At 42.8% G+C, this 16310-nt stretch overlaps 1 protein-coding gene across 6 annotated transcripts in view; it reads right to left on the bottom strand.

The window, feature by feature from the left end:
* Positions 1-8227: 8227 nt before the first annotated feature.
* ephb3b (eph receptor B3b) overlaps positions 8228-16310 on the bottom strand; it is a 57995-nt gene continuing 49912 nt past the window's right edge. For 4 of the 6 annotated variants that reach the window (XM_086263278.1, XM_086263276.1, XM_086263277.1 and 1 more), the window contains exons 15-16: positions 14554-14709; positions 8228-12423 (exon numbers count right to left, since the gene is read on the bottom strand). In XM_086263278.1, the coding sequence (XP_086119404.1) occupies positions 12315-12423; positions 14554-14709 (265 nt within the window). In that variant the 3' untranslated portion in view covers positions 8228-12314. The remainder of the gene's footprint in view (positions 12424-14553; positions 14710-16310) is intronic. The other 2 variants (XM_086263280.1, XM_086263279.1) reach the window with 1 other exon arrangement.

Here is a 16310-nt window from a genome sequence, read left to right on the forward strand (position 1 = left end):
GTCATGGCTGCCAAGCCTGGATTCTGATATATTCCATCTTGCGCGGTGTATTTGCAAATAGAAGCGATAAGGCAGGAGGTGGGAAATATGCTCTTTTTTTTTCAACTGCATCTTCTCTTGACGTAGTCCTTTCAGACTTCCTCGACCATGCCGGGCTGTTTTTTTCCCTCCATAAATCAAGGACAGTGGGGAGGACGAGGTGTGATTGCTTTCACACCCAGGAAGTAATCACACCGGACCTGCCACAGCTCTGATTAAGACTGATAAATATCCACGAGCAGTTAATGAGATGTCAGGCAGGAACAAGGCCCTTTCCTTCATGCCTATGGAGACACCAATGGAGAGGAAAAATGACCTCGACTTTGCAATGTCACGACCGTCTTTCATAAAAGCAGCGCAACATATTAGTTGGTGCCAGATCATCAATAAAGCGGCTGCACTGTTTTGATTGTAAGAAGCGGCCGGCAGTTGTCACATTTCTTGACTTTGTCAGCTAAAAAGATAACAATTAATATAATTTGTTTTTTTCAAAGGAGTGATTTTTTTTTTTAGATAATAAGTAGAGAGAGACAACAAAAGGCTCATTCAGGCAGGTTGCAATTAGCTGATGAAAAGCACGTCTTAAATGTTTGTCGCCGGCGCCCCGTCATAAAAGTTGACTCCAGTAACCGAGCATACAGTTCTTTACTTTAAAATTCAAATCAATAAAAACTGTTTTGAGGGTTTTGTAAACACTGCACATTGGAATCACTGGAATTAAGCTCCTCCAAAGGCACACGAGTGCAATGCTGCCTGATAAAACTGTGATGATGACACAATGTTAGCTGGATTCTAGTGTCCAGTCATCTCTCAGTCTAAACTTGCACTGCGTGGGGCTAGTATCATGATCTGTTTACAGTAAATTCAGGCTTTGCAGCCATGAGGACATCTTATCTCCATGCAACGGCCTTTTCATGCGATAGCTCAGTGGCGCTGGTGTACCTGAAGGCTGCCGTACCTCTCACATGTGACACATTCCCACAACTGTCCAGTCCTGTGACTGTGAACTTCAGGTCACCCCCTGGTCCCTGGGCGCAGTCCTGTTGAATATTGTTTCCCTGGCAGACATACTCATCCCATCAGACAGAAAGCCCATGCAGCTGCACCCAAACACCCAACAATAGGATGCTTGTTCTAGGGGAGAAGAGGATGGGTCCCCCCTTTTTTTTTCTTTTGGGGAAGGGGGCGATGTGAACGGGTGGTCAGATATTTCAGGGGGTTTGCAATGGGATAATCCTTTGTGATGTCTCTTTGAAAGGAAGCAATGGTCTGAAGGTTTTGGGAGCATTAAATAAAGTGAGAAGCTTACGGTTTTCTTTGTACAGTCGAGACGATGCATTCCTACTTTTTATGCAAAACAGCATGACACAATTTTTCAGAAAATGATCTGTTTCATCTTCCCCTTTTGTTTATGCACGGTAATATATCGATTCACTGTCAGGACACATGAAAGGAACAAAAATCTTACAATTCTGGATTTATTAAAATATCAGACTGGGTTAGCAGAAAACATGGAAGTGAGTGCTTTTGTTGGAATGTTAAAATGGACTGACCTAATCTAACCAAACAGCAACGCATGTAATTAGCACCGTCATAACAGACAACAAGATAATACAGCAGCAACAAGGCATGTAATGTATGACAAAACACAAGTGACACTTTAAGGATAATCGCTGCATGACTCTTCAGTGACGCATCATGCATACTGCTTTTTAGTTTTTTTGTGCAGTTGAGTTCTTTCTCATTTTATTCTGTTTCAAAGGCCCTTAATTCAAGAGAGGAAATGCCGGCTGCAGACAAACGCGTGCACAGAGGCATACACATATTCTTTTGTTGGGAGTATTTGCCAATTAGCAAGTTGTGGGACTGGAGTGGTAATTGGGCTTTCCAGTCGGCTGGTGTCTGTGTACAGCTTAGTTGAGACAGGTCTGAAGCTAAACGCCTCGCTATTTGTCCAGCAATTATGTCAGGTCCCCATGTCATAGTACAGACGTGACCAATTAGCTGTGCCAAGCTGAAGTGAAAGAGAAGGATTATGGGAGAGGATGAAAAAAGTAGACAGAGAATGGGCTGTGCGGGTGTTAGTGAGGAGCCCATGGGGGGGAGGGGGGGGGGTGTGATGGGAGGTAGTCTGCAGGGACTAGGCGAGAATAAAGGGACAGACAGACTCTGAGGGGAAGAGGGAGCGGATTTCTCCTTTTTTCCCTGCCGCTGTATGATCCATGTTTTCCATTGATTCTCTTCCTGACCGACATGTGCCTAAGACATGTTAATGCATAGCAATATTTATGCTAATGCTGCCTTACTGACCGAGCTGGGATAAGAAATTAATCTTTATTGGCGTCTTAATAATTCTCCCCTGCAAAATGTGTCCCCCGTGACACATTTTGATGAAACTAGACTGCCGACAATCGATATTCTCCAGCTTGGAGTAACGTGACACAATGTCAATAGGCGTAGGAAAGTATACAGTGCTCTAGTTCATCTTGGCATTTGTCCATATTTACTTCAGACTGACAGATTATACTACAGATCGAGTACTGATAGAGCACTAGCTTCGAGGGCTAGCTCAAAATCTATGCTAGCAGCTAGTCAGGTTTTTAGAGTTCTCTGCTAAGGTGGTTAAGTGTGTTAAGAAAACAAATAAAAAGGAGCAATAGAATGATACAGTGGGGCAAAAAAGTATTTAGTCAGCCACCGATTGTGCAAGTTCCCCCACTTAAAATGCTGACAGAGGTCAGTAATTTGCACCAGAGGTACACTTCAACTGTGAGAGACATGAATCCACATGGTAGGATTTGTAAAGAATTTATTCGTAAATCAGGGTGGAAAATAAGTATTTGGTCAATAACAAAAATACAACTCAATACTTTGTAACATAACCTTTGTTGGCAATAACAGAGGTCAAACGTTTACTATAGGTCTTTACCAGGTTTGCACACACAGTAGCTGGTATTTTGGCCCATTCCTCCATGCAGATCTTCTCGAGAGCAGTGATGTTTTGGGGCTGTCGCCGAGCAACACGGACTTTCAACTCCCGCCACAGATTTTCTATGGGGTTGAGGTCTGGAGACTGGCTAGGCCACTCCAGGACTTTCAAATGCTTCTTACGGAGCCACTCCTTTGTTGCCCGGGCGGTGTGTTTTGGATCATTGTCATGTTGGAAGACCCAGCCTCGTTTCATCTTCAAAGTTCTCGCTGATGGAAGGAGGTTTTGGCTCAAAATCTCACGATACATGGCCCCATTCATTCTGTCCTTAACACGGATCAGTCGTCCTGTCCCCTTGGCAGAAAAACAGCCCCATAGCATGATGTTTCCACCCCCATGCTTCACAGTAGGTATGGTGTTCTTGGGATGCAACTCAGTATTCTTCTTCCTCCAAACATGACGAGTTGAGTTTATACCAAAAAGTTCTACTTTGGTTTCATCTGACCACATGACATTCTCCCAATCCTCTGCTGTATCATCCATGTGCTCTCTGGCAAACTTCAGAAGGGCCTGGACATGCACTGGCTTCAGCAGCGGAACACGTCTGGCACTGCGGGATTTGATTCCCTGCCGTTGTAGTGTGTTACTGATGGTGACCTTTGTTACTTTGGTCCCAGCTCTCTGCAGGTCATTCACCAGGTCCCCCCGTGTGGTTCTGGGATCTTTGCTCACCGTTCTCATGATCATTTTGACCCCACGGGATGAGATCTTGCGTGGAGCCCCAGATCGAGGGAGATTATCAGTGGTCTTGTATGTCTTCCATTTTCTGATGATTGCTCCCACAGTTGATTTTTTCACACCAAGCTGCTTGCCTATTGTAGATTCACTCTTCCCAGTCTGGTGCAGGTCTACAATACTTTTCCTGGTGTCCTTCGAAAGCTCTTTGGTCTTGGCCATGGCGGAGTTTGGAGTCTGACTGTTTGAGGCTGTGGACAGGTGTCTTTTATACAGATGATGAGTTCAAACAGGTGCCATTCATACAGGTAACGAGTGGGGGACAGAAAAGCTTCTTACAGAAGACGTTACAGGTCTGTGAGAGCCAGAGATTTTCCTTGTTTGAGGTGACCAAATACTTATTTTCCACCCTAATTTACGAATAAATTCTTTACAAATCCTACCATGTGGATTCATGGATTTTTTTTCACATTCTGTCTCTCACAGTTGAAGTGTACCTCTGGTGCAAATTACTGACCTCTGTCATCATTTTAAGTGGGGGAACTTGCACAATCGGTGGCTGACTAAATACTTTTTTGCCCCACTGTATGTGTCTGATTAAAAATATCAAGAATTGTCCTGTGAATCTTTTACTTTATTTACAATTAGAGATGGCACGATACCACTTTTTTATGTCCGATACCGATATGAATCCGATAGTGTTTTTTTAATCAACAAAAGTGTTTTTTAAAATATCTTGCTGCATTTTGCAAGTCTGCAAGTTCATACTCAAGTTTAAAACAACAACTACACTAAAGCTATTCTGTTATACCTGTATGCAAAAAAAAAATATTTCATAGTTCAGCAATACTGATCAATCTAATAAACTTAAACCTACACCATCCTCCCTATTCTGGTATTTTAAAGAGTACTTAGCATAAATATTAAGCAACCTAACTAATAGGGTTCCAACTCCCAGCAACAACAAAAATAAATAAATAAAAAATAGGGAACCACCCCTCACGCTCCACCTCATGATGCTTAATCGACGTAATCAACCTTAATTTGATGCAGTGTGAAAAAAAATGCACAGAAATCAATTATTTTTCAAGAAATATTAAATAGATTCAACATCTTTCTTCAACAAAATTGCAGACTGCACAGATGGTACCTTCCCAAAGGAAAAAGTACTATAGCTTACTAGGGTATATATATTAGACTTAATAGTCACTATATACAGTAATTGACTTCTATTCCTTTTACATCAAATTAAAACTTTGGGTGTCAGATAATTATTTATTAAAAGCTCGACATTTTAAATGAGAATAAGAAAGAAAAGTATGTCTTTGTGCCCCCTTTTCCCTGTTAATGCCCTATCGGCCCCCCTGGCTAAACTTTGCTAGATCCGCCCCTGCACAGTTACCAGCCGTCAGCTACGTAGAAAAAGATCCTGGTGTAGAAAGTAATATTAAATAAATTCTAACAACAGCTGATCAAGCTTAAACGTGCTGCTGTTGTTCAGCCGCTGGTTTGCTCTTTCTGGTGCAAAGTGGGCCAAAAGCAAACTAGAGACAGACTCGCGACAGAAAAGCCGATCAGCTGATCATTTAAGCAGTTTCATGATTGAAGTAGCAGCAAGAAGAGGCAGTCGCTCCATATATCGCTCGTTAAGCTTAACGCAGGAATGCTTTACAAACATTCAGAGATGGACTTACACACTTGCTTTACTTCTCTCGGGGATAACTTTGTCGGAGATGAAATGCCGGGTTGCTAGCGAAGCTCCACATGCTATCCAGACCACCGACAGGTCCCGCATGCCACAGCCGCTCTATCAGGTGATGCCTACTGCTCCGACGTGCTAACGTTCTGAGGTGAGTTACAGCGTGTTGCAAGTTTTGTGAGGTGCTTTCGTGATATTTAATGGATCGGATTACATTTTTTATTTTTCTCCGATATCTGATCCAGTAATTTAGGTCAGTATCGGACCGATACCGATACGTAATATCGGATTGGTCTATCTCTATTTACAATAACTGAAATCAATCTGTAAGAAGGCTAAAAACATAATTTCGCTTCAACGCATTTCAAATATTTCTATGTTCAAACTTCTCTGAGCACATCTACTACAGGTGGAGCATTTGGAAAATATCTGATTTACCCAGACACCGAGGAGGACTGATCCAAGGCTCTGCGTTTAATTGGAAGAAGAAACGAAGGAGAGGGGAGCCAAGGGACGAGGTGAGGGGCAAATGAGGTAGAATCTATGATCTGAGCGTCTTCGCCTTTCTGCTGGAAAACAAAATTGTTGCTCAGTGCCTGCAGAGAGGAGTTGAGCTCATATTAATTAGTGAGCTTGAAAGAAAATATGGGGAGCTTTAAAGTTGTCGGTTATTGACATAACTTTTTGATTTGATTGTGACCAAGCTTATTATGGTTCGTTACAACCGATCTAAAAGCTGAAACTGAAAAAAAAGAAATACCAACCCATCCTCTAAAAAGAAAACTTACATAACCAAAATAGTTTAATGTCATTATTTTGTATATTTGGATAATCTATGCATTTGTAGAATTTTAAAAGAAAAGAAAAAATATCTTTAGAGGATATTTTACGGCTTACATCCAGTTATATGTTAGGTAAATAAAATCTAGATAAAAACATAACATCCTGTACACCCATGTTTTATAGAAAGGATTTTAAAATTGATCTAATAAGGATTCTAGCTGCTCAACAGTCCCAGGTCTCTGCTATATTTTTCTGTTCGTGCACGGTCAGATGTTTTCAGCTGGTGAAAGGTCTGGACTCCAGGCAGACCAGTTTAACCGCCCTTCTACTGTGAAGCCATGCTACTGTAATAGATGCAGGATGTGGTTTAGCATTGTCTTGTTTAAATATGCAAGGCCCTCCCTGAGAAACACCATCTAGATGGGAGCATATGTTGCTCCAAAACCTGCGTTTACCTTTCAGTGTCTTTCCAGATGTGCGAGCTGCCAGTTCAACAGGTGCTGATGCACTCTCACACCATCAGCCCTCAGCTGAAACGTAGACTTTGAACTGAGGGCTGATAACAAGCCGGATGGTCTCTCTTCTCTTTAATCTGGTGGAAATGGCGTCCATGTTTTTGACAAAGAATTTCAAATTTCAACTCCGCTGACCACAGAACAGTTTTCCAATTTGTCTCAGTCCATTTTAAATGAGCTTTGGCCCTGAAAAGACAGCAGCATTTCTCGATCATGTTCACATATGGCTGCTTTGCATGATTGAGCTTTCAGCAAGCGTTGTGGATAGCACAGTGAACTGTGTTCCCAGACAGTGATTTCTATGACAGAATCATTTGATTCACTTTGATGCAGCTGTGTCTGAGGGAGTCGAGATTAAGGGCATTCAGTATTGATTTCCTGTGCACAGAGGTTTCTCCAGATTCTGTATTTTTAGAAACAATATTATGAACTGTAGATGAGGAGATATTCCTTTTATTCATTGGGTAGGTGCAGTTTTTTGCAAGACTGGTGAACCTCTGCCCATCTTTATTTCTGGAATCTCTGCCTCTCTAAGATGTTCCTTTTTTATACTCACGCACATTACGGACCAACTGGCTTTGTAAATGCCATCATGGAACTACAGGTGCAGCAGAAACAGATGAACTCCAGGTAACGTCTTCCATAGATCAGTTTCTATTTATTAGTGTCTTAAAGATTTTGTTATCTTCAGGTTTGGTTTGTTTTTTTTTTCTGTGGGAAGAGCAGTAATGCAGCTTAAGCCTGTCTGAAACATCCTTAAGCCTTATTGCTTCAGTTGGAGTTAAGAAGGCAGCACGCGGTATGATGAGTTACCTTGTTGCCCCACAGCGTGAAGGTCTTGAGTTCAATTCCACCACTTGGCCAAGGACTTTCTGTGCACGGTTTGCATACTCTCCTCATGTTTGCATGGGTTCTCTCTGAGCACTCTGGCTTGTCCCGCAGTCCCAAGACATGGAATTAGTGGGGTTAAGTTAACTGGTTATTCTAAATTGCCCACAGAGTGGGATCTTAGCTCAGGGGCAGCTCCAGGCCTCGAGTGCCAGTGTCCTGCAGGTTTTAGATATCACCCTGGGTCAGCACACCTGAATCAAATGATTAGTTCATTCCCAGGCCTCTGGAGAACCTCATGACATGTTGAGGAGGGAATTTAGCCATCTGAATCAGCTGCAAGGATCAAGGGCACATCTAAAACCTGCAGGACACCAGCACTCGAGGCCTGGAGTTGCCTACCCCTGGTTAAGCTAAACCTGATTTGTCTTTTATTTTTGTAATTTTTATTTATTAATATGTTTTTCTTTCTGTCCTGATGAAGGCTTTGATGTTGCTTTACCCAAGAAGACATGCTATTGTCATTACTTTAAAGCCCTGGGTTTGTCACAGTAACATTAAATGTTTGTAACGGGCAATAATTTGACTGCAAAACAAGTGAGTGATTACGAACTGGCATGGCATAAAATAAGAACATGATACACGTCCAAGTCCACAGGCATAAATTATCAATTCAAAACACAACACAAAGGCTTCATTTCTTAAATAATTTAATGCAAAAGGGTCTTTTAAAAATATTTCTACAAGAATGCATCATCACCTTTTAGTAATTTCTTGTTTATGTCTGCATCATTAAATACATCTCAATCCTTTTCAAAGAGGAATCAACAATTGAGTCTATCAGTTCTTCATTCACCCCCACCTACCCCCATTTCACTAAACATGTACAGTACTCTCTGAAACATGTCGCTTACTTTTACGAGGGTGTTTAAAAGTGGCGAGAAGACATATGCGTAGTGAGAAGAGAAGACAGAAGAAAAGACAGTACTGTATATATTTATTTAAAACACAACTGAAGAAAAAAAAGCTAAAGATATATAAGTGAGGGGCGGGGGTAGGGGCGGGGTTGGGAGAGGGCGGGTGAATGTGCTGTGGTGGATGATGTAAAATGTAAAGAAAGGCAGGAATGTCTGGATAGTTTAAATCCATGTGGCACACAAGGAGATAGCGGACAAAGCCCGATCTCTGATGATGAAAACGGCAATACTTTTCTAACATATGGTCTCACACACAAACACACACACACATGCTCACACAGACTAAAAGTACCAGTTTATCTCAATTTCAGCATCATAAAGTCTGATAAATGAACAAAGAACACAGGAGAGAAAGCTATTTCCTCTCAGCGATGTTAAATACGAAACACTCTCCCAAATGTGTGAAAAATACACTTAAAGATTAATTGTTTGCGTTGATGTGGTTACGGTTTAATCTTTTAAATATGTGCAACGCTGCCATTTGAGCTCATCACTCATGGCCGGTTAACTTTGGTGAACCCAGCTCCAGGGTCCGGAACACCATGTGCACCTCATCAAGAGTTCATGCGAGCTCCAAAACTGTCATTTTTCATGATTAGGCATGTCTGCCTTCTGATTTCGTTGAGCCCCTTTATTCCCTGTTTTCCAGCTTTTTTTGCCCGTCAGCTGTGTCTCGTTTGGCACCGCATCCAAGTTGACAACAGTGGGGTTAAGCTGAGTGACTGAGCCCAGTGAAGGAAGTGTATGGTAAGAAACTTTGACAAATGAAAAAAGTGAGACTACGAGTCTGTTATTTCTGCTTCTGTCATATCTCAATGTCTATCGCTCTTTTCCAACAAAACAGTGTTTTGCATCATAAGAGGAAACAATATACTTGTGGAAAAAAATTAAAGCCTGCCAACAGATTCTACTCATGTTAGCAAATGTTGTCGCCGGGACTGACACGCCTGGTTGTGAGCCATCATGTCAAATATGCCTTGGCGACCTCAATGAAGTCTGACTTAACTGCAGAATTCCTATTTGAGTTTCCCCTACAACTGTTACATGTTAGTAAGCCCTTAATAGAGTGTACTAGCAGTAGTGACAACACATGTATGTGGAATGAGAACACGCAAAGGTGGGAACGCATTGTGTGCTTTGCATAACGTCCTCTTCATTTGAAAGAACTTATGAGGGGTTGGCACGCTCCACAGTCACTAACATCATGCTGTCCTTACATATCTACGGAATAATATTGTCATAATGTGCTGATCACCTCTGGAAGGTGACACCGGTGATGTACCTTGCGGATCCCTATTCAGCTAACTTGAAATACCTCTCCGTGAGGAGTGCAGATGGTGCAGTCTCAGAATTGTGGCTTTCAGCTACGATGAAAGGAGCTGCAGATTTTGACTGCGTGTCTGGGCTGTTGATCCTGCACTGTACTAATCGTGCACTAGCGGCATGAGCTGAAACAGGATGATTACAGGCCACAGAGGGAATGAAGAGCTCTAATGATGGGTCATCTTGCCCTGGATGTCTGTGTCAGCCGCATGCTTATATCCTTGTGAGACCCGATGGGCCACCTGCATTATTTTAACCAACAGTGACCAGCAGGGTTCTCCTCTGATGTCTCTCACGTGAGTATCGTTTTGTAGGAAAGTGCAGGTCACATGATGGAGTTCCACCTCTTGGGGTGGAAATGACTAGTCTGACACAACAATGCCTCTGGACCTGCTCCCTAATAATAACAGTCCTTGGTAAGATGTGTTGGTCTGCATTTAAGTGACTTTCAGGAGTGAAAATAATGTGCCTGGAAGACGATTAAGTACAGCTTCACAAACGCTCTTCATGTTGCGAATGAGAATGGATTCAGGGAAGCTTAATATCGAGTTTAAATGGCACACAAAAACTTTAACACACCTACAGTGAGTTGACCATTCAGAGGAAACCCAGACAAATGGTGTTCAACTCTTCTACCCTACTTCCTGACTTTCCCCACTTCTTCCTTTGTCCTTTTCTTCGCTCAAAATCAAACATTTCACAACAGCACGTCCGTTTTGTCAAAACACCATTTTTTTCTCTTGTTATTTATCTTATTTTTTGTTACAAAACATGTACAGGCTGTTTAGAACAACAACAAAAATACAATATCCAATTATTATGCAATTTCTCTTGTTTTAATAATCATCAATTCAATAGGTGAATCCTCTTGGGAGTTTCTCTTCCTTCTGATTGTTCCAAGTCCCCAAACGGCCTAAAGTCCTTCTGGGTGTTGGGGAGGGGTGTGTGGGTTGGTTGGTGAGGTACAAATAAATACATAGGGCAGGACGCCAAGAAATTAAAACAAGGATTCTGATTATTTCTAAAACCCACACAATAGAAAGTAGAAATTAAAGTGTCCATCATGGTTTGTCTTCAGTTTCTGCATGATGCATATATATATATATATATATAATTTCATATATATATATGTTTACGTCCAAAGTCCATTTTTTTGGATTCAATAAAAAAAAGAATGTTTTTAACAGTTGTCCACAGAATATAGCATAAGTGTTTCAGATATATTTGCTCCTTATCACAGTTCAGTTCATGCGTAAATTCTCCATGGTGGCAAATAGCGGAAGCCGTATTGTACAGTATATTTGTGTGCAACTCGCCACACCCGCACATCCAGTCGCACTTGATCACACATACAAACCCACATGCACGCACGCTCACATACAAAAATGCACACAAAAGGCCAAAAGGGTCTTTCTATTTTGTTGCCACAGTCCTCGTCTCCCCCCCAGTCGTCACCGCGTATCCAGCGGGGGTACTTCAGTCTGACCAGTCGTTTTGAAACCACAAATCTCCCAAAATATGATCAAGAAAGAAAAACATTAAAATAAAAAAATCTGACAAACAGAAAATATGGTGCAGACAAAGGAAAGTAGAAAAGCAAAATACCAGGTGTAAAATGCAGTTGATGAGCAGGTGTTCCCACACTGGGAAACTATCCTGAGTCACTTCAGGTCAGAGTGAAGAGGTCGTCTCTGAGCTACCGAGGATCCAGCAACCAAAACAGGTGTCCAGAAATATGGCCGCCTCCCTTTGACCTTTATTGACCTCCGTCACTCCTTCGACCTTTAGACCGCAGCCCATCGTATTGCCCTCCTCCACCACCCCACCCTTTTCCAGCAAGTGCCCTTTTAGATAACACACCTTCAATATGAAGATGGAGAACAACACACATGCACAATAAAACAACTTCTAGCAAGGAAAAAACAAAACAAGGAAACTGTCCTCTCGCTCTCTCGTGGTCTGAAACACTTTTTTTTTTTGCGTTGATTTTCGTTATATGTAAAAACGTTTTCACTTTTTTTTATACAAGGGTCTTCCTTCTTTCCTACATAGATCATCCAGCAGAGCTGGGAACAGGAATCAAGGGGAGGGGCTCTTGTGTGAGGATAAGAGTGTGACATTTAAGTGACAGGACTAAGGCCAACTCCACTACAATGCACATGCATGCAAACATCAACTCACTCCAGAGCTGGTGAGGCACGCGTAAGGATATACGGGGGTTTACTATTTCTCCTCTTTCAAAAACACACAAGCTCCGATTGGATGGGGGGAGAAAACTAACAAAAAATGCAGAAACAGGAAATGTAAGTGGTAATGAAATAAAGAAAGAAAAAATATTCAGAGGCACTGCAAGCCAGTTTCGTAGTGTCTAATTGGCAGAGATGGGTCAGGCAGCTAGGGTTTTCCAGTGGCAATCTCTGGCACAGTTTCTCCCCCTTTTTCCGTCTGGCTGTCCTTCGACTGCATCGGTTTGCGTGTCTTCTCACTCACACCTGGACAGGAAGTGTTTGGTTCATCTGTAGTCTCATGTCCTGAATGCTACCAAGAATTTTCTTCTGATGGCCAGCCAATGTAACCCCTATCCGCAGCAGGTCCCTGTGAGCGAAGAACAAAAAGGAAACAAAAAAAAAAAAAGGAAAAATGAGAACAGGTGGCTCAGTCGTGAAAACAAAAGAAAAGAAAAGAAAAGAAATAAAAGAAGGAAAACATCACATGAAGCTGAAGTGCAAATTTCACTGTTCACCACAAGTGAACACATACTCGACCAGGTGGGAACGCAACATAGGCCTCACCTTGGCGATGGACCATAAAATGGATTCTGAGAGTGAGGTAACAAAATGGGAGCACTCATCTGAGTGTTAGTCTTAATGCATGATACCTTTGTTACCCAGCAGGTGGGCATGAGGATGTGAGGCGAGCAGCAGTAATGACAGTTAATGATTAAAGTGCAAACTTCGCTACTGTCTGGCAGGTGGCAGACTTCACAGAGTCTATACCCGTCTGTCACTTGGCGAGAAAAAAAACACGGGAACACGGAAGCAAAAGGTTTTCTTCATCAACAACAGCCTTTCTCTGTATAACTACATGCTACTTTCAGCAGGTAGGTCCATCTTTCAACCACCCAATCACGTGGCAGCAACTCAATGCATTTAGACGTGTGCATATGGTCGAGTCAACCTGCTGCAGTTCAAACAGAGCGTCTCCATTGCAAAGCTCGGTTGTCAAGTGACTTTGAACGTGGCAAAGTCAGACGGGCTGGAAACTGCTGATCTGCTGAGATTTTCCCCGTACAGCCATCTTTAGGGTTTACAGAGGATGGTTTAAAAAAGAGAATTTTTCCAGCGAGTGGCTGTTCTCTGAGTTAAAAATGCCTCCTGCGAGTGCATCGAGCTGATGGGAAGGCATCAGTTACTCAAATACCTACTTGTTACAACAAAAGTATGCAGAAGAGCATCTCCAAATGCACAACAAGTTGAACCTTGAAACAGAAGACCACACTGGGTGTCACCCCTAAGAACAGGAAACAGGGGCTACAGTACGCAGAGGTTAAGTAAAACTGGACCATAGCAGGTGCCTGGGTAATGAGTGTCAGTTTCTGCTGCGACATTTCGAAGGGTCAGAACTTAAAACAACATGAAAACATGGATCCATCCGGCCTTATGTCGATGATTCAGACTGGTTGTGGTGTAATGGTGTGAAGGATATTTTCAATGTCAGTAATTTCATACTAGTATAAATATGTCTATACATACACTTAGTTGACTTCTCCAGATAATAGCTGAGGAGAGAGCAGACCATCAGCTGACCAGCTGACCACGAGTGCTCTGCCTCTGTACGCGTCCTGTCCCTTCTGATCTAATATAACCTACAGACAACATGCTTTCTCACTTTATGAGTTTCTCTGCTTCAAAAACAAAGGTATACAGTGAAGTCTATCACTTAACCAGATATGTACATAATCGCAGGTACACAATTTCGCAGCGCACATCTGTCCTCTCGTCACATTCGAGTCGCCACAACTTCACACAAACAAATTCTCCCCCACCCCCCATATTTTGCCAACCCCATCAGCACAGTGACGGAGGATGAAATGATAATAAATGGGCACCATTAGAGGAATTACTGGCCATTAAGGGCAACAGAGAGCCACAGTACACCACACCTGTCAGCCTAGCCAAATTGAAACAAATTACTCCCACCTCCACTGTCTATTATGCACCTAATGAGAATGATTTATTTATCATTATAATCCTAATTCATTTATTTAATCATCACTGGCCTGCAATTTCCATGGTTTCCATTGCATCATTTCCTGTTTGTAAACATGATCAAAGCTGAACCAAATTGCAGTAAAGGAAACAGCCGCAGGAGTTAGCTTAAAAATTGTAGGCTGCGGTGCTGTGCAATCGTGTAACGGTGATTTGTTTGCTTCTAAAACGGGCGACAAAGTATCAGTTTCTGAGCAAGCAACTTCTGATCAACCAAATATAATCACTTTGTTATGTCTGACATCTTCAATTATTAAACTAGTGTTCAGCATATATCAAAGTATGTGAGCATACCTACTGGAAAACAAATATAAATGTATTCTTTTTCTTATTCTGTGATATCTGAGTTGGTTCAGAGACCTGTTTTCCGCATCTCATCATCATATTTAAGTGTTTTTAATTTGACTCTGAATCTCAGTCCCGCTCAGGCGTTGTAGACCTGAGTAGCTCCACTCACTCTGCTGTCATCTGGGCCACCAGGTCAAAGGAAGCAAATCCTGCGTTGACAAAGTTGTCACGGTAGCGGCTCATCTTGATGGCATCCAGCCAGTCCCCCACAGTGGTGAAAGTGGTATAGTCTGGCACACAGCGGTCAAGCAAGGGCTGAGAAACCCTACATTAGGGGACAGGGGGGAAGGGAGGGAGGAGAGAAAGAGAAACAGAGAGAGAGAGAGGGTTAAGGTCGTCACTCTGTGTGCCTCTACCGGCCAACCTCACCCCCAAACGCCCCCCGCTGAGCGCCACCTCTCCATTTCTCTCCTCCTCTGTTCTCCCCCCCCTCCTCCTCTCCTCTCCTCTGTACTGAGTTGTGTGCAGGGGCGAGTGGAGGGGCGGGGCGAGGACCCAGGGAATGTACAGGGTGGGTGAGGAGCAAGTTGTGACTGTGGAGAGACTGGCTGGAGGCTTGGGTGGTGGATGTTGGCGCAACAGCTGGTGAGGGGAGGTCACGTGTATTCACACACAGAGCTTCAAATCTAGCTTAAACCAGCAACAAGTGTTAAAGAAACCAAGTGGAGATCGTTTTAGTCAGGAATGCATCTGCCTGGCAGCATCGGTGATGGTGATAATGTTAATAACAATGCAGAAAAGTGCCTTCTTTATGAAAACCTCAAGAAATGAAAACCTGGAAATATCTGAAAAGCTCTGTCTTTGTGTTTTGCGTCTCGTTCTTTTTGTTGCAAAGAGATGTCGGTGTATTGTTTGGGGACTGATGAAAGGAGGAAAAAAACAAAAGATCAACAACAACTTGAAATTCAATCTGTGTGGTTGTACTGATTGCACTATTAAACCATCTACAAACGTGCTTTAAATCTGATCTGGAAAGATTGGACTCTTTGCGGTTTTGCAGGTCAGTTCAAATCAAATTTCGTCCGGCTGTGAGAACACGAGCTTAAACGACGGGCTGGGAGCCATATGCCTTTCAGTGCATAATTACCAATGCATAAAATGATACACTGTGTGCAACACGAGTCCGCAAAGGTGGAAATATTTTTTAAAAATTGCTTTCAGGAAAAGAGGGAAAAACACTGAAATGTAAACACAGATGTCACTCACATGTGTGCGCGGTTTCGCATTAGCGCCGACTTGCAATGTTGGGGACTCTGGAAGAAATGACTCACAAACTCATAGTTCATGTGTGTTTGACAGCGCATGAATGTGATTAGTTGCGCAACGCTTCCCTCAAACGTCTTGAAAACGTGTCGGAGGGCGCTCTGCGTGTTGCTGCGCACCTGTTGACAGCCCCAAAAGGGCTTCTTTAGGGGAAAAAAAGAACCTAACCTCCTGCGCTGATCAACGCTGCAGATAGAGAGGCCACCTTGGGAGTTTTAATAAAACGGCGCAACAACTCAGAGCGAAGCGCAACAGATGAACGACAGAGGAGGTGGAGGTGGAGAGAATGTCCTGGGATGTGAAGGGAAAAAACAAGAAAGAGCACCACTGTCTCCACTCCTTTCTGCTCCGTTGATCCCTGTCATCCTTTTTGATGGCATTAGATTCATTAACAATTAAAAGGAATGGAGAGAGAACGAGAGGGGAAGGAGAAAGCACACGGAGGAGGAGGAGGGGAGTTAATAACAGTGATACAGAGGCTCCATTGAGTGGTGTAGATGGAGTGATTTTTAATAAGGCCTGTGCTTGGGCATCCAAGCCCTTGGGCTGTCGTTAACGCACGACTCTGGCTTCTCTTAATGGAGTATTGTTGGTCCTCCCATA

The sequence above is a fragment of the Aulonocara sp. 'chitande type north' Nkhata Bay genome, linkage group LG15 (genome assembly GCF_057382095.1).
Source record: "Aulonocara sp. 'chitande type north' Nkhata Bay isolate Kocher_YH1m ecotype deep benthic linkage group LG15, A_spYH_male_GT1.1, whole genome shotgun sequence".
In the NCBI taxonomy this organism is placed as follows: domain Eukaryota; kingdom Metazoa; phylum Chordata; class Actinopteri; order Cichliformes; family Cichlidae; genus Aulonocara; species Aulonocara sp. 'chitande type north' Nkhata Bay.